The sequence below is a fragment of the Athene noctua genome, chromosome 1 (assembly GCF_965140245.1).
Source record: "Athene noctua chromosome 1, bAthNoc1.hap1.1, whole genome shotgun sequence".
Taxonomy (NCBI): Eukaryota; Metazoa; Chordata; class Aves; order Strigiformes; family Strigidae; genus Athene; species Athene noctua.
In genome coordinates this window covers 139,837,173-139,860,036 of record NC_134037.1, presented here as the reverse complement: position 1 = coordinate 139,860,036, position 22,864 = coordinate 139,837,173, and the positions used below count along the sequence as shown (strand labels likewise).

The 22,864-nt window shown below is 48.5% G+C and overlaps 1 protein-coding gene and 1 pseudogene across 1 annotated transcript; both read right to left on the bottom strand.

The window, feature by feature from the left end:
* LOC141957995 (ATPase family AAA domain-containing protein 2-like) overlaps positions 1 to 12,034 on the bottom strand; it is a 130,907-nt pseudogene extending 118,873 nt beyond the window's left edge.
* A 2,008-nt stretch (positions 12,035 to 14,042) lies between these two features.
* On the bottom strand, positions 14,043 to 20,829 carry LOC141957990 (U6 snRNA (guanine-N(2))-methyltransferase THUMPD2-like). Its single transcript, XM_074900357.1, is given in 11 exon segments — positions 14,043 to 14,123; positions 14,313 to 14,384; positions 14,992 to 15,079; positions 15,399 to 15,454; positions 16,635 to 16,718; positions 17,907 to 18,213; positions 18,215 to 18,305; positions 19,554 to 19,686; positions 20,039 to 20,124; positions 20,205 to 20,452; positions 20,792 to 20,829. Coding segments are annotated over 11 exon segments (1,284 nt in total).
* Between the last annotated feature and the right edge of the window lie 2,035 nt (positions 20,830 to 22,864).

The following is a 22,864-nucleotide window of genomic DNA, read 5'->3' as shown; positions in this document are numbered from 1 at the left end:
ATTTTAGCCCAAGCACAAACACCCACTGCAAGGGTCTAGTTGCAAGTCCTATCAATTGTAAAATGGGTACCTGGGCCCTTGAAAAAAAAAAAAAAAAAGAAAAGAGTCAGTGGAAGAGACAAGTGGACTTCCAAGCAACAAACGACAGGCGACTACCAGTAGGTAATCCCTTCCTGCTTATGAACTAATCAAGTTGCCTTGTACATAGAACTCAAAGAAAAACATCACAACCCCACCTTTTAAAAAGGCAAGACACCTTTGAAGTGTATTCTTACCACACACTCAATCTTTGAACCCACACATATTCTGGATTCAATCCGTTTTCAATCAATCACTTTTTGCTACTGCTAAAAAACTCTATCAGTGCTGCTGAAAATTCTGAAGCATGGGAATATATTGATACCTCAGTCAAATATGCTCCAGAAAACAAGTGAATTATAGTTTTAAACAACCTGTTACCTTGGCGTTTGAACTTTCAATCTCTCAAGGAATTCCAGGTAAAGCAACGGATAAACAACCATCTCTCTTAAAGCTGCAATGTGGTCAGAAAGACCACCCACACCATCAAATCGCACCTAAAGAGAAAGTCAACAGAACACATTTCTGCATGCTAAGGAAAGCTGCGCCCTCAAATGAGGTTCCGTCAGAAATCACACGTCAGCACAAAGGGAACCTTCTGGGCGGTTTTCAAATTGCTCGAGAGAAAACTGTAAACCAAGGTGGTTGTAGACAGCACCTTACTGAAAGCTTTTACAAACACTGGAAGCATCTCCCTGAGACAATGAACTAAAAATACTCACCGAACAATCTATTTGCATTGGATCACCATCAGACAGACTTGCTCCAATTCTCATTCGATCCCTGGGAATTCCCTTTAATTCGTCTTTCCCCCAATTTACTGGAAGACACCTGGTTTGAATGCAGGAGAAAGAGAAAGGCACTTTCTAACTCAGGATGCAGCTAGAAGGTTTTTGCTTTTAGGAGGATGGCAAGTGAATGCAGAAAGCCTTACGGATCTCCATAAACTTCGTAAATAGTTAAATATTCATTTAAATGGGTTTACATTTAATATCCGTGAGCAAATAAAGGAAAATGGTCACTCCAGACATTGATCTGTTAATTATTCTCACAACTCTTTGCACGTACGAATATTCGCACCAGCATGAATGCAAGAAACAGGTATTCTGTACGTGGAGACCATGAACTGACCTTGACTTGTGTGATGGAAGAACCTCCCAAAACACACTGACATCTTTCAGAGATTTTACACTCAGAAAGTTACAGCCCAAGGGGTTACTTACCTCTGTGCAGATTAACATTAGAAAGGCTACCCACCACTGCTCCTACTTGATGAGGACTTTGGGATATACGTGCCAGAAGACACATGTCTGAAAGACATCAGGCTGAAAACTCATCTGTTAGGTTGTCCTTAAAATAGTTTTTCGAGAGCATCTGTTATGTAACAAAACCTCGGTCACTTCCTCTATTCATATAAACATTTTCTGCTATGGTGGTTTTCTTCCTGAATAAACCTCTGCAAAGCACAGTAATTAAAACATGACATAAGTGTTCCTCACCCCATTCCTGCCTAGAAAACAAATTGCTTATTAAAAATCAATTAAAAAAAAAATTCTAGAGAGTCCAGTTACAGCTGTCAGTACCAACAGATGCAATCAGATATTGCCACCGTTTAAAAAGTGTACAACTTGAAGAGGATAACACTTCAGTTAGGCAGATGCAAACACCTCCCAAATTCTCCAATTTCATTAACTTCCTTAAATCTGTTACAGCTGCGCTTCCCACACCTCTCATGCTGCTCTTTGTCACCAGAGGAGGATGCGGAATCACTCTGGTGGGCTGCCTGTCTGTCTGCAGACACAGAAACAAGCAAGCAACAAAACTGAGGTACGCCCTAAGTCATATCAAAACCTAAGTGAATTCAGTCTCAGAATTTACTTTGAGATCTATTAAGTTGCCTGATCACTGCACTCTTATGAATGCGATGTCAAGTTACATTACGTGGTTTTCCTTGTGACAGCAAAATTTAGTTTTTCTTAGGAAGGTAAAATGTTTAACCAGTTCACTGTGTCCAATCTCTTTCTCTCACACACAGAGAGTTTCACTTGGCATTACGCATCCACTCTGGGAAACAGAAACTTTAACTTATTTAAAAATTGGGCTTCAAAAACCCTGCCTTCTGCTTTCAAGGATGCAAAACAAAATGCTTCCTCCTCTCTAGAAAGAGACCCCATTCTCCCTGCTCTAACTGGCTACAGGATCCAAAATCCTGTTGTCATTACTACTGCAATTTATAATCTCATTTAGCATTTTTCTTGTTTAATGTTAGTTTCATACAGAAACATTAACTGATTCCAGAAAGAAACCAGAATCAGTATTTGGGTGATTTAAAAAAAAAAAAAAAATAAAAACCACCATACAGGTTCTCCCTCTAACAAAATTACTTTCAATTTTAAGAAAATAATCTGTATCCCTCAAGATTCAATAGTCTACGATTTTCAGACAGGTATTTTGGTTTCAGTTCCAGAATAAAAAAAAAAAAAAAAAAAAATCTCACTTCCACCATCTCAGCCACAACCTCCCTAACCACCTTATCACTGCTAAGGTAGCATCAGTGAAAAGGCAGTAAAGCTGCCTTCTAAAAAAAAAAATCTAATGGCTAATAAAAAGTATAGCCTCCCCTCCCCAAACATTCCTTGTCTTTATACCCTCAGACAACAGCAAACATCCTACTATTAACCTGCAGTTACCACCAGTATAGAAACCCTCAAAAGCTTTATTCAGTGATGTGACTGACAGCACTGTTGAAAAAGAAGAACTATCACTATTCTACAGAAGAACTAGACACCAACCTGTTATTTCTTCCAGAAGACCCTCGTGACTGACTGTTTCTAAAGGAACACCTGTCAGGTGAAGACTGGCCCAAAAAACACATCTTACATTGGTTTGGTTCGGTTTGCAATGAATTTACAACACTGCTACAAACAAAGCAGGATAGCGAAGGAGGCAGAAAACGGAACGTGTTTCACCCATCTCTAATTGCAGAAGTGTCAAGTGATTTGGGGAAGGGGATTTTTTTTTTAAATCAATGCACAGTAGAAGTGAAAACACACACCCCTGCTTTTTAAGAACTGAAAAACACAGGAGTAAGATTATCAAGTATGTTTAATTACTGTTCTTTGAGGGATACGTAGGTCATTGTTTGACCCCAAATCAACAGCAAGGGTGCCAAACGGCAAAGAAAGGTAACGTGCACAGGATACACGCATTTCAGAACATTTACTTGCAGAGTAAAGGTAAGAAGTGTCAGGAGAAGTTGAGTGTGTCTATATATTCTCATTCCAAAAAAATCTCACTCCTATGCAAGAAGTTAGCTTGAAGAGGAGCTGTGCATGTAACGTACTTGCCATTGGAGCTTGACAGCGCTCAACGGTTTTTCTCTGTCGAAAGGAGCAGGGCTTCCGAGCGTCTTCACCACCACCTTCCGCCTCGCCGCCTTCTGACGGAACTACTGAGCAGTGACATAACATTAAACGGGTTTGAAGTACTGTAGCAAATGAAATTAAAATGCACTACTCGGATGCCTACGTGCCCGAAGTGTCACCAGCCCTTTTTATCTCCCTGCCCGTCTCGTCCCACTCTTGTTCCTCCCCAAATTACCTCAACCCCTCCCTTGTCCCGCCTTTGCTTCCTGCCCTAAAGATCCCATAATAAGTCCTGTGCAAACTGCTCTTCCCCTGCCTCCCACAGTACGTCCCACCCCTGGGCAGTAACCCCTTAGTCCAAAAGGTGATAGGAGAGCTGCTCCCAAGGACTCATCCACACGGTTTCACAGCTGCACACCGGGGCTGACGGCTCTCCTGGGGCAGCCCTGGGAGGGGCCCAGACAAGGCAGCTGCTCCTCCTCGACTTGGGTCCCTGCCTCTCACTGCGCCCCCCTGGGCTCGTGCATCGAGGACTGGGATGGGCTGATGGCCCTGGGATGGGCCTGGCAGTAGCCCAGCAGGGCACTGTTTGGGCTCCCCCTCCTGCCACTGTCTCTCAGAGCTTTCTTGCGTGTGCGCAGAGATCTCTCACAAAAATCTAACACTGATCGGCTCCACTACTGCCACATCCTCTTCTGCCCTTAAGTACAGTCTCACCCCCTTCTTTTCCATCCAGAAAACTCCTGCAAGGCTCATTGCACTGACTGCCTTCATCACAACTATTGCACTCCTTAAAACAAAGTTTCCCCCCCTCACTTCAAACATCAAGTTAAGATGCCCTCTTATGATTTAACCTTATTCCTCATGGTATTTCCACGAGTACCAGGATGGCAGCTCCTAACAGCCCGGACGGCAGCTTCCACCCACTGCTGCTAAACAGAAAAAGGAACGCCGCTATCTTCTCCCCTGGTGACCTTCACGCTCAGGAGGAGCTTTCCATACACCCTTGACAGCCCACCTAACTTCTGCAAAACGCTCTCGTTGTGCTGCTCAACACCAGGAAAACTGTCCTGCTCCTGATGTACCAAGATCAGTCTTTCTTATTCTGAGTAACACCGTCCATTGCTTTCTATTCCCACCTGTCCACAGCCATCCGTTGCCTTTTATCTTGTAAGCATTTTGGAAAAGCATCCAATTTTTTTTCCCCCTCTGAATGCCTGTTCTGAGCTCACTACACTACAGCCCTAGAGTCCGTGACTATGGCTTGTCACCTCGACAGCAATACAGAATTTTTCAATAGGTGAAAAACACCCAGTAGTTCAGCTCATCTCAATTGTTTAAGACAAGGCTTTTGGCTAGAGCGTGGTAAAGAAAATCTAAACCAGAACTAACCTACAATGTCATCTTGCTTCTCACCTATTTCTCTGTCACCTGTTTGGATTTCCTCCTCTCCTTGGGAGTAAATATTGAGGTTTTTCTAATGAGAACAAACAAGAAAGATCAGTCACAAGTGTGCAGAAAGCCTAACACGGGCATATTTGGTGCCTCTATAGTAACATTACCAAGGCACTCCATATACAAAAGAGATTCAATTAAAGTACAAGAGGAGAAAATAGGAACATCATTCTGGCACCCAAGATTTCAGCACAAGAATTTCTGCTCTAAAATAGGACACATGGTAGCTAAATACTTCTCCAGACACAAAACCAAAGCATCTCTATCAATCATTCACAGGTTAATAATCCAAGAGTGTGGCAGAACCCAGGAAAACACAATTCCCAGCAGACAAAAAAAAAAACCAAAACAAAACACAAAAAACAAAAAACCACCCAACCCAAACCAAAAATCAGACAGGCATTTCAGAGATGATACACAAAGTACTAGGGGTAATCCTGGTTTCATCAGAAAAATACAAAAATTTAAAAAATGGAATTCAGATCTAAAGAAAACACTCTGAAAGTAGGCTATGAAGATGCTTAAAAAATGAAGTGCCTGTCATTCAAAAGGACAGCAAGATGCTCTACTATGAAGATGTCTCTGCACCTGGCAACGCCCAAAACAGACACCAGTGACCAATTTAAACATAAACTGGGCCCAAATCCTTTACTCAGAAAGCATCTTCCAAAGAACACACACACTCACTCCCACACACACTCACACATCTGGAAGTCTAAAACAGCCACAAGCACCTATTTCTAAAAAAATTGGGGTAAACAGATTGCCTAGGAAGTAAAAAGGCTCCCACCTTATATAGATCAAGATATTAACAACAGTTACCAGACATATGGGCAGAGGAGGAGGAGGAGACCCTCCCTTCCTGATCCACAGCAGTTGTACACTAGCAGTTGTTGCTAACAACATCCAGAAAGTTCCAAGTGCTGTAACAGCGGTGGACCACTACAACAGAGGGCACCTGCGGCCTAGCAGCAATCGCTAGGACACAATGTTTACGTGAGGGCACGTAGAAACACCTCAGCCTGACCACCGAATACACTTAGCTCTGGCTGCCAGGAACAGCACCTTCTTCTGCCGTGCAAAGAAGGAGAAAGTCCCTAGCCAATAGTATGCCATAGCACAAAGGCTTGCTAATAAGGCTCATTTTAGTACTTTTGCAAGATGATGAAAAAAACCCCACTTACTTTGTTATAAGGTTGTCAAACAAAACAGATCGAGTTGTAGCGATGTAATGACTCTGTCGAGGTCCACAGCTTCAGTGGACCTCCAAGCCCTCATTTTCGTCACAGACTTGTTCTGCAGCTTTTGCTTCAGCTCTCGTCCTCAGTGTTCCGGTGACTAAAACGCACTCATATATAAAATACTCTGAGGCAAAAAATATGTTATTCCCTTCATTTCACTGCTGCTCTACTAAAAAAAGAGTATGCAATGGATTGATTTTTTTCTTTTAAATACTGAACTAGAAGTTACTGTTGTAACCACAGCATCCAACTTAAATTACCTACTTAGAAGCAGGACCTGTATCGCAAGTTTTTAAGAGACTGAAAAGACACTCTGATGGAAACAAACACGCAACTTCTGTTCTGTGCAGTTACCTTCTTCCTGAAAACAACAAATAACTCCAGATAAAGTGGCTTTACTCCACTCATGTAAAATTGTATCCAATTGCTTTTTTAGAAAATTGTTTACGTGGGAAGTCTGTGCTTAAGATGCGTGGTTTTAGTATGCTGCTTAAGCATGCATCACATCATTTTCTCCATCAGCACACAAAAGCTCTAGAGGGTAAGAAATTCCTCAACATAAATTCCCAAATAGCAAAGAACTCCAACGCTTGCTTGCTTGAAAAAAAAGATCTCCACACCTAGAACTTGAATTACTACACAAAGTGCATTTCAGGCCCCCTCCCGCATGCAGCCCACAGCTGGCAGGACACTGCCTGGAGCCAACGGATTTTCCCAGCTGCCAGCAAGCAGCCTCGTGGTACCGAGCCTTCCTGCGCTCTCGGCACAGCAAGTCAGCGCCAAGATAAATTGCTGAACTTCAGGGACACCTTCCCGACAGCAGGGGCTTTGTGAGTCTCACGACTGAATTACTTTTTAACTCACACATATTACAATAATTAATTCAATAGTATAAAGGTTACAATACTACAGTGTATTATAATATAATAATATAGTGCAATAGATGATCACCTGTTTGTTGGCGACACGGACAGGGGGATCGAGTGCACCCTCAGCAAGTCTGCTGACAAAGCCAAGCTGTGTGGTGCCGTCAACTCGCTGGAGGGAAGGGATGGGCCATCCGGAGGGACCCGGACAGGCACGAGAGCTGGGCCCATGCAAACCTCACCAAGTTCAACCAGGCTTGGTGCAAGGCTCTGCACAAGTGTCGGGGCAAACCCAAGCACAAGGACAGGCTGGGCGAGGAGTGGAATGACAGCAGCCCTGCGGAGAAGGACTTGGGGGTGCTGCCTGAGAAGCAGCTCAAAATGACACTGCAACGTGTATTTGCAGCCCAGAAAGCCAAGCTCATCCTGGGCTGCATCAAGAGCAGTGTGGCCAGCAGGTCGAGAGAGGTCTCTATTCTACTCCCGTCAGATCCCACCTGCAGCGCTGTGTTCAGCGCTGGGGCTCCCAACATCAGAAGGACATGGATCTGCTCGAGCGGATCCAGAGGAGGCCCCACAAGAGGATCAGCGGGCTGTAGCACCTCCCTTACGAGGACAGGCTGAGAGAGTTGGGGGTGCTCAGCCCAGAGAAGAGAAGGCCCCGCCGAGACCTTCTAGTGGCCTTCCAGTACACTTAAAGGAAAGCTGAGGAGGGACTCTTTATCAGGGACTGTAGGGACAGGTCGAGGGCTAACGGTTTTAAACGGAAAGAGGGGAGATTCAGATTAGAGATAAGGAAGAAGTACACTCCTGGGAGGGTGGTGAGGCACTGGCACACGTTGCCCAGAGAAGCTGTGGATGCCCCCTCCCTGAAGTGCTCAAGCTCAGGTTGGACGGGGCTTTGAGCCTAATACAAGGTGTCCCTGCCCATGGCAGGGGGGTTGGAACTAGATGATCTTTAAGGTCCCTTCCAACCCAAACCATTCTGGGATTCTATGATAATACCGCAACGTTCCCTCCTATTTGCAAGAATGACTTGCAATTCATTTGTGTCCTGCAGACTCCAGAAAATCCGCATCACAAAGAAACGCAAGCTAAGGAACAGATTCTCCAGGGCCTAAGAACAGGCTGGAATTCACACTATCATACTGCATTGTAGAGTTCTCCCACAAGACTAGGGAGCTTGTAATCGGGTGCTCCATGACATACAAAGAAAAGCCTGTGGGCCACAAGAGGGATTCAGAACTCAAGTCTGCTGCATACCACGTGCAAACAGTTTGATAGGGATGGACATTCCCTAACCTGCAAATCTGCACGTCTCGATAGGGCAAATAATCTCTCAGGAACCAAAGCAGAGAGGTCTCAAAGGAGTTGGGGAAAGACGCATGGTTTTTATACAAGCAAAAGGCATTTCCTAAGAAGAGTGATTCTGGTTCGAAAGACACTGGCACTGACATGAACAGAAGCATATTCACCCACAGATTTTTAGCTGTACATTTATCATGACGTGACTCATTGTGCATGCTTTCACTTCTCCTCGTCATTCTGTGGAGTGAACAGAGATTGGACATCTCAAAACACAATACCTCAACAAGTGTCTTCGATTGACATTTTCACTTAGTATGGCCATGCTTTTGTCAAAGCTGGAGCCTAAACAGGGTGGCACGTTTCTTCTCATTGATCTTGAGCTACGCTCCTTGAAACATCCCATTGTGCCGTGAGAAAATTCCTAGGAAAAGAAGGAAATAAGAACATATTTACCTGAACCATCTCTTGAGCTAAGAAGGAAGTTCTGCCTCATTTAGGCAACTTTGTTCTCTTAACTCTCCTAACTTGAGAGTGTTGCAACTAATGCCAGGCAAGCCTTGGACTGCTTCTACACCAAGAAGTAGATCTTGGGCTGGGGGGGCGGGCACGGAATCAGCTTCCAAAGCTAAAGCTCCCCTCTGCCATGCTTTTCTTGTGGATAACTTGAGCTTCATATCCTCTGAAAAAAGTTATTGCAGCGAAGTCTTTCATAAAAACTTAGCATTTAATGAAAAAGACACCCAAACCTGTTATTTCAAAATTGGTTCTGAGAAGCGGTCAAGTTTGACCATGCATGTCCTGGGATTAAAAACTACTTAAGAGAGTTCTTCTCCTATTTCTGATCCATTTCTAACTGCATTCAGAGCAACATTAAAGCGTTTCCTTCAGGAGGACAGCATTTAGCCCCAGGAAACCAAAGGGAACTGAAGATACACTTTTTTATGCCTGTTGATCTTGTTCACATGGGTCCTTCTGCAAGGAGGAGGAGTACGATGTTAAAGGATTTTACCAGACTGTGGCTATCTCTAGGCTTGCTTTATTAACAACTCACAGTTGAGCCATCACCTCAGCAAGTGGCAACAGCTAACAAGAAGTATCTTATCTTTATACGATTCTTCGTAACATTCAATACAATACCAATTCATCATCAATTTCCAAAGCCCATTATATTCCACAGTTCCAACTAGTTCTTCCCGTTCTGCTCCGGTTCCTCTTCTGACACCACTGCTCACTGATGCAGTCTTTGGTCATCATGGTTACTTATCTTCAGCACTGTTCCTAGAGCACCCGTGCATACTGCACTGAACTGTTAGTATGGTTCCTAGAGCACCTGTGCTGTATAAAACAATATCTATTTATTAATAGTCCTGCTATTAATAATATCCTAAGAGAAAAGAGTTTTCTAAAGCTTATTCCTTTTGCACACTATTTGCTTTTACCCTGAGAGCACCTCTCTTCCTGCTGTTCTCCAGGCTGGAGTCACGAAGACAAGTCAGGAAGACTCAGCCTGGAAAAGAGAGTTTCCACTTTGTCCAGACAAAAAGGGAACTTTGCAGCACACTGCCCTCAATACAGGTCACAACACAACAAGCGGGTTCAGCCTGGCAAATTACACCACGGTTAGAGACACACAGATACACAGCTTCCAAAGGGACAGGAGCCACTTCGGATCTGCCACGGAACTTCTTGGGACCGCAAACCTGGAAGAGGATAAACCCCTCAGATGCTGGCTTACCTTAGAGCTCCTGCTCTATGCTCTTTACTCGCTACAAATGTAGGAAGCTGAGTAACTAGAGAGAAACTGCTTGCTGATATCCGAAAAACTGCAAAAGCTGCACATCAACAAGTCAGGAAAGAGGCATTACGACTTGAACCTGTAGGTAGCACCAGCATTATCATCTCTCTCATCCAGGGCACTTCCCCATTGTCTCTGCAGCTAAAACACTCCAGCAGAGTCCAGCCCCCCTACAAATATGAGGTAAGAATAAATCCAGGCCTCAAAGCATGGGAAAGGTCTGCAAAAAGCAAACAACTACAAAACAACAAAAAAAAAAAAAAACAACAAAACAAAACAAAAAAAAAGAAACCAAAAGAACCAGCTTACAGCCAGTTTCATAATGACGATTCTGTTTTGGTTTCCGTGAAAAGTTCACATTTAGCTTCCTCCTCCCTGTTCTCCACGCGGACAACGTGTGCCAGCTGCTTTACCTGCGTAACTTTTCACAGCCTTCCCCTGCATGCACTGGGCAGCAGAATTCCCTGGAGCCTCTGACAACCATAGACTGCAAAAGCAGAGCAGTGATCCTGAAGCAGAATCCCATGGCTGTCTGCAAAGTAAAAACCAAACATACCCGCCAAGGATGTCTTCCTTATTAGTTCATTAGTCTTGAAAATAATGGAAAGGAAAAAAAAAAAAGAAAAAACAACAGACTCCATACAACTGAAAAACCTGAAAGAGTTCTGCTGCAAGGAAACTTCCAAGTCGGAGCTGGTCTGCCTTTATTTCTCATGGAATTGCAAGACACCCTGCCGAGAAGAGCCTGACTTGCAAAGCCCAGAGAAGAGTTTCAGTTTTTGAAGGCTACATTAAAAAGAATGAACTCCTCCTTCCTCCAAGTGAAATAGTTTCCTTCTTAAAGTAGCCACACTGAGATGCAGAGAGAGCATGGATTACCTAACGTTCTCTAAAATCACGGACACTGTCTCTTTTCTGGATGAAAAATCATAAATACAAAACACACATTACCATTAAAGTTACAGACTAGAAAAAGCTTAAGTCAAGTTTTCATCCTTTTAGGTTACAGCCAGAAGCACAAATTCGTCCCGATTTCTGAACAGAGCTTTGTTTTTCAAGCAGCCAAAGCAGTACCTATATACGCTCGACCAAGAGCATTTCACAGGCACTTCAGGCCAGCTAGAACGCAGTTACAGGTCACGCATGTTTTGGGCCGGGCGCTGGTTTTGATGCATTTGCGTCATCAAAACAGCAAGTGCTCTGTAAGCATTGCCACAATTAAAGCAAAGGGGTCTCCAAGACCTTTTCACGAGAGCTCTTTACCTGAGAGAAGAACTTGAATTAAAACCGTACGGGGACACGAAAAGGTTCTATCCACAGGGCAGCAGACGACTCAGGGGCCGTGCCGAGCCCCCCTTTCGCTGCCGGGCGACCAGAAATGCCTGCCGGGCGACCAGAAATGAAATATATGCCTGCCGGGGCTGCGGCGGGGGACGCGGAAGGGGCCTCGCCCGGCCGCGGTCCCAGAAGCTTCTTCACACGCAGCCACGCACGACCGCAGCTGTGGACGCTTACCCGAAAGACGAGTTTTTTCCCTGTTTTCTCCCCCAGCGACAGCGACCTCCGCCGCCTCCGCGCGCGGACTCGGCTCTCCCCGCTCCTCCCACCGGCCCTCGAAGGCTCCTGGCGGGCACCAGCCTCGCGCCCCCGGCGACGGCCCCCCCGCCGCGCAGCCACCGGGCGCCTGCCCGGCCCCGCTGCCCGGCCCCTGCCCCGCCGGGCCGAGGCCCGTCTCCCCGCGGAGCCGGAGCTTCACCCCCGCCGCGCCGCGCCCCGCCCGGTGCTCACGGCCTCGTCGGCTCTCCCGGTCCCCGATCTCCCCGCAGCGCGTCCAGATGCGGCGGCTGCCGAGCGCGGAGACTCTGAGGAGGTGAACTCGGAGCTGGAGCCCACGAGGTCCAGGGGGGGCGGACTTCGTAGCAGCATCGCAACTAGATGTACGGCGGCTCTAAATCATTCCTTATTTAAATCCAAATCACCAAAAAACCGCTGAAATCGGCTCCAATGAAGAGCACACCGGACACACCGTGGAGCGGCGCCGCGCCCGCCCCGCGTCCGGCCCTGCCGCCGCACGCGCCACGGATCCCTCCGCCTCGCCGCCTTCCTGCCGCCTGCCCCGAGGGCCGTCGCCGCGGCTGCGCCGCCGCCCCGCTCCGGCGGAGGCCGGCGGCGCGCACTCCGCCGCGCTCTCCCCGCGCAGCGCTCTCCTCTGCTCTCCGCTCTCCGCTCTCCTCTCCCCTCCCCTCCCCTCCGGCCGGCGGGCCGGGCCGGGCCGGGCCGGGCCGGGCCGGCGGAGGGACACGTGCAGCGCCGCGGCCGCTCCGGCGACCGTCGCCTGAGAGTTTTGCCGCGTCGCCGCTGAGGCGCGTCCCTCGGCCAGCGCGGGATTGGCCCGGCGGCGCGCGCGGGGCCCGCCCCTCCCTCCGCCGCTTCCCGCCGCTTCCCGCCGCAGGGGGCGGGGCCGGGGCCGCCGCTGCCGGGGCCCGCGCGCTCCTTCTCTCTGGCGGCGGCGGGGCCGCGGCTGCCCCTCGGCGCCCCGCACCCCGCCCCGGGGAGTCAGACAGTAAAACTGCCGTAGCCCCCGGCCTCGCCTGTGCCTTGTAAAAGCGCTTGAAACAGCGGACACTGAAAGGCCGCAGTCCTGGAGAAGTAACGGAGAAAACACCGACCTGTTCTCGAATGCGGTCTTCGGGGTTCTTTGCTGAAGAATGCGAAGGGCTTCCTCCGGTGAGAAATGCAGGGAAGCCTGAGAGAAGTGAAATCCGCTGTGAAATGTGTTGCATGTTCTTGCCCGTGAACGGTCAGCACGCCCTTTGCACGTACACCGGCGTATCCACTTCTGGCCCTCACAGTCCCTGAGTGAATAGGCTTATGCTTCTTCCAGACTGCCGCTACAGACTCGACCTCCCTTCGGGATTCCCCTTCCCTTGGAAAGATGGTACAAGAGGTGACACGGTGCCAAGGCGCTGCTGCCTGCTGCTCTCTGTCCAAGGCACCTGCTGTGAGATCTGCTGCCACACGTGGAAACACGTTTGGTACACTGGCTTTCTCTGTTCTCCTCCCAAGACCTTTGCCTTGAGGAAATGTCTTGCAGACATGGGGAACGGGCTCCCTGCATACCCCATTCAGTAGAGGCTATGGAGATCTGAGGATTCTTTCTTCGTGTGCTTGCCTGCTGGTGGTTGTGGCAAAGAGGACAGTCTGAAAAATGAACAGCAGCGGTGCCCTCATTCACCTTACAAAAGCGTCTGCCAGCTCTTTCGCAGGTTATACACCCGGATTCATAGCTCCTTCCGTACCTTTCCTCGCAAATGGCGCTACAAAGCTGCCAACCCAATGCAGACCGGGAAGACGAATGCATGAGAGTGTGGTTTAGCTTGCAGGTTCCCCACTACTGGTGGCAGGAGAGTAGGACTCTCTGAACAGGGGACTGCATGGTGCCAATCTAACTGCTCCTTCTCAACACACATCTTCACAAGCACAACGCGACAGAGGAGCTAAGCTTGCAAAGAGTTAGCGCAGAGGTTCAGAGACACACGTATGAATGGCAAGGAAACACATGCTGAATTTCTCTCCGTCCCGCTTTTCTCCCCTCAAGAATCTGGTTACAGCCAGAATCACTTGGATTCTGTCGGAGCTGGTGTCTTCCAAGTATCTCCCCAGAGTTTCTGCATCCCGGGTGTTCCCGGCACTTGTCTGGCTGGATCATGAGGCAGCACTGCACCCTTGTAGCGACGAGGGCTGTGCTGGCCAGAGCGCAGCCACCATGTGAGAGGAGGAGACTGTGGGGTCTCCGCCCCTCAGGATGCTTCAAATCTCGACAGGACAAGGCTCTGGAGCAACCTGGCCCAGCTTTGGGGTTAGCCCTACTCCCAGCAGATGACAGGACTAAAGGCCTCCAGCCGTCCCTTCCCACCTAAACCCTGCTGTGTTTCTATGCCAGAACTCTAGCTGGAGACGTTTCCTGGAACATCCTTGGATCCACACTTGCAGGACGAGCTTGTAACAATTTCATCTACAAATGGAAGGACAAGTTACCTGCAGTCTTTCTCAAGACGAGCACAAACAACAGCTTCTGACCGGTGACAAAGACACCAATTACTTGTTCAGTAATGGAGTCTGGTGTAACTGTGGCACAGATTTCTCTTGATGCAACTACAAGCCGTCTTGCAAAGGGCCTGCCTGTTGCCACTGTGATACTCACAGGCCACTCTTTGGCAGCTTCCAGCAGTATCGTTCCTAGCCCACACACGGGATCCAGCACAAAGGCACCCGCCTACAAACATAAAGGGGTTATTGCATCCCAGGCAAGACAGACTCCTCCCCCAGGACAAGCTTACTCAGGGATGTACACATCACCTACACATGACCGTGAATTCAGAGTAACAATCATCACCGGTTTACCAGGCCAAACTTGCTTGGAAGAGAATACAGAAAGAAGCATTCCTAGTTTCACTAACCACTATGCATCCAGCCTTGAGGTGACATTTAGAGGAAAAAAGTTAGGAGCAGACTGCAGATGGATATTGGTACCGAATTAATCCGTGGAACAGATCGCGCTTGCTTCTGGTTTCCCTTGGGAAAACAACTCAAAAGAAGGTTTGAAGCCTGGCCAGTGAAAAAAAATCATGCAAAGTAGACTGATATCTGGACAAGGAGTAACACCTCTTCTGAGAAGAACCTGGGATTACAGCAAGTATCTGGTTGAACAGCAGGTGACAGCACACTCTGATCACAGATAAGGCAAAACCCCTGTACACATGCATCAGAGCAAAGGGCATTAAAATCACCGTACTTCCTCAAAGCGTCCGGCTCCAACCCTGACGAGCAGCAACACCCCCTTCAACCAAGACTCTATTTCTTTGCCATGAATATCCACTTACACTGATTTCAGCCAGAGATGCCAGGGCCCATGCAATTGTTGACCGCAGTCCTGCTGTTCTGATAGACTCTCTGTTTGCTAATGGAAGCCTGCAAACAGGAAAAAAAACAAAACATCACCCTTTAAAACAATGGTACAACCACAAGAAAAGCCCACGTAATATGAAAGAAGAAATGAACTGGACAGATCTGCAGACAGACAGATAGAAACCAGTCCGCTTTTATCCACAACTTAACCACAAAGTCTGGCCTGCATGCTCAGATAAGCTCCAGACAGACCACAAGACTAATGTGGCAGTCCACTGAATATTAAACCAGAAAATAATTACTCACAGTGGACAGCACGACTATTTAGAAATGATGCCTGTTCTGACACTACCAAGACAAATCTGGTGAGGAGAATGCCTACCTGAAAAGAGGAATCCCTACCACTGAGTAAATGTCATTAAGATAATCTGATCCTAGCTTTTAACAACAAAAATATATGCTTTAGACAACTATGATCAGTGGGAAGAAATCACACTAGATAATCTGAATGCCACTTTAAAGAGGATTTACTGTTTAACCAAGCTGGGAGGGGAATTTTGTCAGCCAAGAATCCACCAACAAGCTCCTGAATCTTTACAGAACCAATTTTTGTAACACTGAATGAATATTTTTAATTATAAAACCTTTTCCTCTAAGCAGGAGAAGATTATACCAGCACTCAGTTATTCAGATAGCCCCCTCCTTTTTAAAAAAAATCCAAACGCAAAACCAATTAAAAAACCCCATGAGCACCACTAAGTGGCATTTCAGATGGAAGGCAAATGTGTGTAATCCTTCCAGAAATACAGGCAGCTCAAATAAATTGTCCTCCTGTCCCATAGGCGCATCCCTAAATATGACTGAGCTCCCCAACAGGTCTTGCATGACTGCAATCCCTCCCCAGGAAGCCAAAAGAAAAACAACGCTTGTGCAATATCCCAGTCCTCAGGACCTGAATGGTTTCAGAGCAAAAATCTGGACAAGAGCCCCACTTGAGGCTTAACAAAGCTGTACTTAATGAACAGCCTGGGAAAACCAGAGCCCGTACATGAACTCAGAGTTTTTAAAGACAGCCTCAGACCTCCCAGCATCAGTGCAGAGAGCAGCTTCCATATACGAAGCACAGGGATGGAGAAATGGCTTGTCAAGAGCAACGCGTCTTTTCCAAGGTCTCCAGACAGCTTGCATCAAGCTCCTTGCCAGGGTCAGGGTCTAGGAGGAGGCTCTTCCATGAACAGCATGCACAAGTCCAGTTCATTAAGGACGTAACCTTCCTACTCGCTCTCTTCCCCCACAGAGGCTAAACAAGCTGCCCACTGGCTCAGGTGATCGCCATTTCCAACACAGAATCCAGCAGATGCTGAGACATCTCCTGTAAGGATCCTTCCCGACGTACAGGCCAACACTGGCCATTCTGGTATTTCAGTGCTCTCAAAGGCGCACACAGAGTGTCAACCAAAAAAGCTTTGCTCAGCACTATCAGATGATTTCTAGCTAAATTCAGCACCAAAAAAACCAAGAAGAGGCCACAGTCCTGAGTGCAAAGGGAGCAGAGGACAAAACAAAAGAGATCGGGGCAATTCTGGAAGCATCAACACGCCATCTGGCAGACAAGCACCACTACCTCTAGATCGGGGTCCCGCAGATCAGCCTGCCACCCAAACTGCTTCACGAGCGCTATGCCAACGGCTCTTCCGATCTCCTGCAAGGGGGAAGAACAGTCACAGGCAGCAAAATTATCAGAATTAAGAAAACTACAAATCATAGCCTTTGACTGCACAATCCTCAGAAACACCTGGGAAAAAAAGAAAGAGCCTCTCTCTACCCCCAGAACAACTCATACAAACACCAGAAGTAGTACAACAGGGCACAGCGAGCGAGCGAGGGGCAGAGAGCAAACACCACAGGACAAAATGACTGTCACTCATCAGCAGTGTGGCTGAAGTTCAAGTCCTGCCCAAGTTACAACAAAACCTGTCGCTGTTTTATAAATACCTGTGACGCACAAAATATTTCCGATGTCTGTAAACTGGATTACCCAAGAGAAAATCTGTGAATGCACAACTGCAGCTCGCAATTTTAATGCTTTTGTGGCATCCAGCTCAGACTGCCTTCACAGCATGAGAGTTCAAATGCACAGCACGAATTTAAGCAAACATTGGCAGGCTCACGTGTCCCACCTTCTCAGGGTACTAGCTTGAGTAAGGGGGGAAAAAAAAAAAATCTAGTTAAACTACTGTTAACTTCAAGTAAGAGAAATCTACATAAATTGCAGTTACACAGGGTTGGGTTTTTTTTATTTTCCTCACAGTAGAAGGGTATTATAGATGGGAAGAGGGCTGGATAGAAGGGGTGCCTGGAGGTCTCTACACCACCACTCTCTCCCAAGAACCAAGATCTAACCCCTACTGCAGGACACATCCCAGGGCTGCACCTCCCTCCTGGAGAACAAATTCTCCCCAATACCCAAGGAGAGCCCACCGAAGCTGCCAAGTTTTGGTTTTGTGCTTTCTTTTCCACTCTCTGCCACAACTGAGAGGAGTCTGCCTCCATTACCCTTGCAATGACCCTTTAAATAGCTGTAAGCTACTATCACATCACCCCCTCAGACCCTACAGGCCCAGCCACCTCAACCTCTTACCTGTACTTAGGCTCAATAAAAGACATCGATTTGAAAGTATTCAGGGTATAGTGCCCAGAAATTAACAGTAGCCCTTGTATTTCCACTTGTTTAAGGGAAATGCAGGTTAAGGGCTTTTTTTGAGAAAATACAGGAAAAGGCTAAATCTGTTTCTTATTCTAAAACACACAACACACAGTTGAAATGACAAACTACAGACCTCCCTTCACCTTTGCCAAATGCTTTTGAAACACAGATACTTTAGCATACCTGTGACTGAAGTATTTTGGCAACTGCTCCACTACAACGACAAGAAACTCTGAAACTAAGCTTCTCCTTCACAACAGGCTTCTTTCCACTGCTTTTGGAAGGGTCTTCTAAGGAAGTCTTACTTTCAGTCCAGCAGTCTTGATCAATCTTTCTCTCTGGCAACATATACCTCTCTGCAGCTTCCGCTTGACATTGCTCAGACATAGTCTGTTCTGTTTTCTGCCTTTTAGTTGCAGTATTTGTCTCTTCTTGTGATTTTCTCTTGAGAGGCAAATGGTTTTCTTGAGACATCTCATTTTTTTTCCCTCAGACCCATGAATGTGTTCCAAATATAGAGAACATCCAGCCAATACTTTGGTTCATCAACGACAAGGCTTTTAATCTCATGCAGCATTTTCCCTGGAGGAAAAAGCAGTTTCAGGTTAAGGAGTTCAGTCTCAGCATTTGATTTGGTATGGATTCAGAACACCTGTTAACACGGACTGTGTTCAGATTGCATTAACATGCAAATCGAGGAACCGCAGCAGTGGCAGACATCACAGACACATCCGAGTGCTCAGCACCCACATACATCACCCGCAGAGACCCATGCATCCCTCTGATTGGAAGCTCCGTAGAAGCAAGATTAAACTGTGCAGGGATTGAAGTCTGCAGCCCTTGAAAACCAGACCAGCTCTGAGAGCCATTCCCAGGGACACAGGACCAGCCATCCTCCCCAGAAAGCATTCGGTCCAGGATTAGAGTTGTGAGACACCTTCCAGGACTGAAAGACAGACACAAACTTGAATCCCTGACAGAGCTCAGAATAAAAGCCACGAGTTTATTTTTTATAAAGGAAATCTCTCCTTGCTATTCACCAACCCACCTTCAATCCTGCAAAGTCTCCAACACACACCTAAACTTAGACCTGTGGGTAGTCCTCTTAGGCTACATACGACAAGAGAGGCGTGAGGACTACAGAGGCTAATTCACTTCAGAACCTTGAAGCTGGTCAAGGGAGAAAAAAATAAAAGTATTTCAAAATCTCATTTTAAATTTTAGAATCGTGGTTAAATTTGATCCTCAAAGCTGAAGGCCATCTGTGACCTCACAGATAAAATCCCACCAGCAGGCAGGTATCAATCCACCTAACTTGAAATTCTTATTCCAACACTGACAGAGAACGTGACTCGACTAGCTGAGATTACAAGGTATCTGCATACTGAACAGTTAAGTGACATGGGATACACATCTGGATCCACTGCGCCTCAAAGAAAATTGACTCACTGCCAGAATGCACACAAGGGGTCCAGAACTAAACTTCTGTTTCAAGGTGAGGTGGGGTTTTTTGTTGAGGTTTGGGTGGGTTTTTTTGTAGGTGCTGGTGTTACACAAATAGATGCACGGTGCCAGCAGAAGACACGCAGGCAAGCTAACTAGTTCAAACGGTTTTAAAGCCATGCGCAGCACCAGAAAAGCACTGAATACTTATCTGAATGAAAGACCCTTCAGAATTGATGCCTGACCATCAGAACCACAGATGTTCGTAAATAAACAAACCAAGCATTAATTTTACAAACAGGACTCGAACTGGGGCTTCCCGTCTCTGCACACACGCCCGTGAGCAGACCGGAGGGGATGACCCGAGGAGAGGAGTCAGCGACGCACCTTTATTTCTAGAAACTGCGAGTGGGGGGTGGTTTTTAAGCAGCAAAACCAGTCGCTCTCCAGACTTGAGTTTCCTCAGCTGGCCCAGCTCCGCCTCTGTGCCGAAGAAGGCTTTTCCTGAGACGCGGTCCGCCTCAGGGGACAAACAGAAACCAAACCCAAGCGGGAAGGTGTTTCGGGTGAGCGCCCGGAGCAGCCTCGCACACCCGCTCGCCCCTCCGCGGGGAGGAGGGTAGCGCGGGCCGCGGCTCGCCGGGGGTGGCGAGGGGACCCGGCCCGACCGAGGCAGCTGTCCCTGCCCGCAGCAGGGACAGGACCAGACGGTCCTCAGGGTCCCTCCGTGACCGAGGCCGGGCCCGCGGGGCCCCACGCAGCCGACGGCACAACCCCACGCCGCGGCCGCCCGGCTCCGGGACGCGAAGCGAACGAGGCCGCGTTCCCCACGGGCCCGGCCCGCCCCGGGTGAGCGCCGGCTGCCCCCTCACCTCCGCGGCGCCGAGCCGCACCCGCACCTCCCGGGCGAGGAGCAGCTCCCGCCCGCCCCGCCGCCGTCTCGGCCGGCCGGGGGCGCCTGGCGGGAGCGGCCCCCCGCGGTGAGCCCGCCTCGAGCCCCGCCCCGCCGCTGCCTGCGCCGGGACCGGGGAGCGGTACTTGGAGCACCGGGTTCGGAGCACGTTGGTACGCTCGGGGGCAAACCTTCCCCCGCCGCCACCGGAGCGTCACCGCTAAAGGCGCTTGTCACCGTGAAGAGAAGGAGGCGGCGCCCTGCGGGGCCGTCCGTGCTGGCGGCGGGGCGATTGCAGCGCAGCTCTCGCTCCTCCCGTTGCAGGAGGCGCCCGCGGCCCCGCTCCTGGCCGGGCTGCGGGGAGAGGAGGATTGCTGTGGCGCAGCAGTGGCGGCTGCGGCCACACCGTACGGGAGGAAAATCTGCAGACAGCCCCCCCCCGTGAGCGATTCGGCACCCGCAGCCCAGAGGGAAGCGCCAGGAGGGCAGCTGGAAGCCGGCAGCTCCCCCTCCCCCGACCAGGCCTTCTCTGCTGCAGGAGGATCAGGAACTTGAGATTCTTGAACTGCTGTGTTGTACGGGGCAATGTTCTCATCCTCCCTTCCCACTTACTTATAGCCGACAGAGTATGGAGTAACACAGCTGCCGTGAGTCACGTGTAGTCTAGTCTTTAGGCGGCCCCGAAAGAAAACACTCCAAAAACAGGAGTGGAAAACTGATGGCCGCCTTTCACCAGACAACACGCTTGCCTTCGTGACCAGCTGCCGCCATGCGGGAGAGCAGCTGCCAGGGCAGTCGGGCTGCGTAAGTCTCCGCAGAGATCCGGCGTTCCCAAGGAGCCTTCACCCAGCTGGGTATCAGCGCAGAGTAGCCATGTGCTCGTGTCGGGGTGTAGGAATGGAGCCATTTCACACGAGTACCTGAAATCCTCTTCGGTAACAGCACAGTTTCCCTTGAAGAGCTCTGCGTTCAACAAGGCAACTCTCTCTTTGAGGAATCATTTTTCCCCCTCGGATGAAGTCTCACAAAACCTATCCCGGCCCTTCCAGCTGATGGACACCCACAGAGCAATACAGGTGGCCGCTCCTGTCTTTGCTTGTCACCACAGCATTTCCTCACAAGAGGAGATTTTTGGTAGGTTTGGTTAGTGCTGCAAGCCTGAGAAAAAGCAAAATGGAGAAAAATCTGTAAAACACACATTTCCTTGAGACAGGGTGCCCAGAACACAGGACGGGACGGAGGTCCCGTGATTTTTGTTTGTTGTGGCACCAAGGAGGAACGTGAAGCAAGGTGGAGGCCAAGCAGTCCCGTTCTTTCACTTTTCTCCCTTCTCTCAAGGGCGGTTTTTGCAGGAGCCTGCCCACCTTCTCTCTCATCCTCCCCCTTTTCCCACAAAACCCAGCGCACCCCCCGCACCAAGGACTACTGTGTCGTTAATATTAAAATAATAAATAAATACTAATCCCGAGTTTGTGTCTGGTCTCAGAGGGACATATCGACGTGCTCCTCCCCCCCCCCCCCCCCAAAGGGATGCCTCTTGGTAAGATTTGAGTCCTTGGTTACAGCGAGTGATTACCCGGGAATTAAGTGTGTGTGATTGCAGTTGTTTTTCTTGTTGTGTAGTGCTATATAGCCAACCTGCAGTTTGTGGATTTATTGCAGGCAATCTTAGCGAATCTGTAGATGTTGCATCAAAATAAACTATACTGTTCAGGAACCTGACTGCTTCTCTTGAATGCAACCGGCCCTACAGCACATGGGCTGTTCGTGCATCCAGTGCCAGGCCTATAGTCACGGCCCCAGTTGGCATACCTACCTATTAAGAGATAGGTCCAGCTGCCCCTAGCCCCTCTAATCTGTGAGGACCAGCTAGAACACAAGGGGATTCATCTCTTACCGAATCGATTCATCACCTTAAATGGAACAGTAAGCTATTTGTGGAATGGCTGGAAAACAACAGACCTGTTATGAGCAATCCAGACCGAGTGGCCTCACTGTAACAACAGGCTGTAGCTGTTGTGAAGAACACCTGGAAGGCCAAGGGATTGAGAAAGGTGCGTAGCAAAAAGATAAGGAAGATGGATTGCTGAAAACAGGATGTTTGCCCAGCAGGAGAATGGCGTGTGGACACCACACCACCGGGACCAATCATAGAGGGCAAAAGGGTGCGTGGACAAGCGGCCTTAGCCTATTAGCAATCAAGCAGCTGCGCGTGTGCTTTGTGCGAGTCTTTAAATTGCTGTGTATCCCTTAATAAAGTGGCATTAACTTGATCACATTGGTTGTATAAGTTATGTCCGGGACTTCTGCGTCAGCAGGAGACAAGGTCCTTCTTCGCTACCCAGGGACTAACAAACTGGAGCCTAGCTGGGACAGCGGTGTTTTCTTGTTGCCCTCCTCTGCTTTTAGCTCCGCATTCACTAACCTAACACCACAGATGTCAACTCTGTCCTCCCTTCTCCTTTGGCTTGCAAACTGTTGCCTACCTCTCAGTTTTCATGTTTGTTGTAATCCTGGAAGAGTCGCTGTTTCTGGCTTGGCTGTGTGGTTGGGAGGGCACACAGAACAGGGATGTATGCTCACAGGCACACAGGGTTGAAAACCACCATTGCAGGTTTTCATTCCAGGGGAAGAACAGATTTGTAGTCCCTGAAGAATCAACAGCTTTGGCCCTGTGATACTGTGTGTCTCTCCAAGACACTGCTGTGTACATGCACTCCACCATGGAGATGGTCTCATGCTCAAAAGCAAAGAGCTGGCGTTCTTTGTCTGCAGCGTGTAAGCCTTTAACAGCTCACCCGAACAC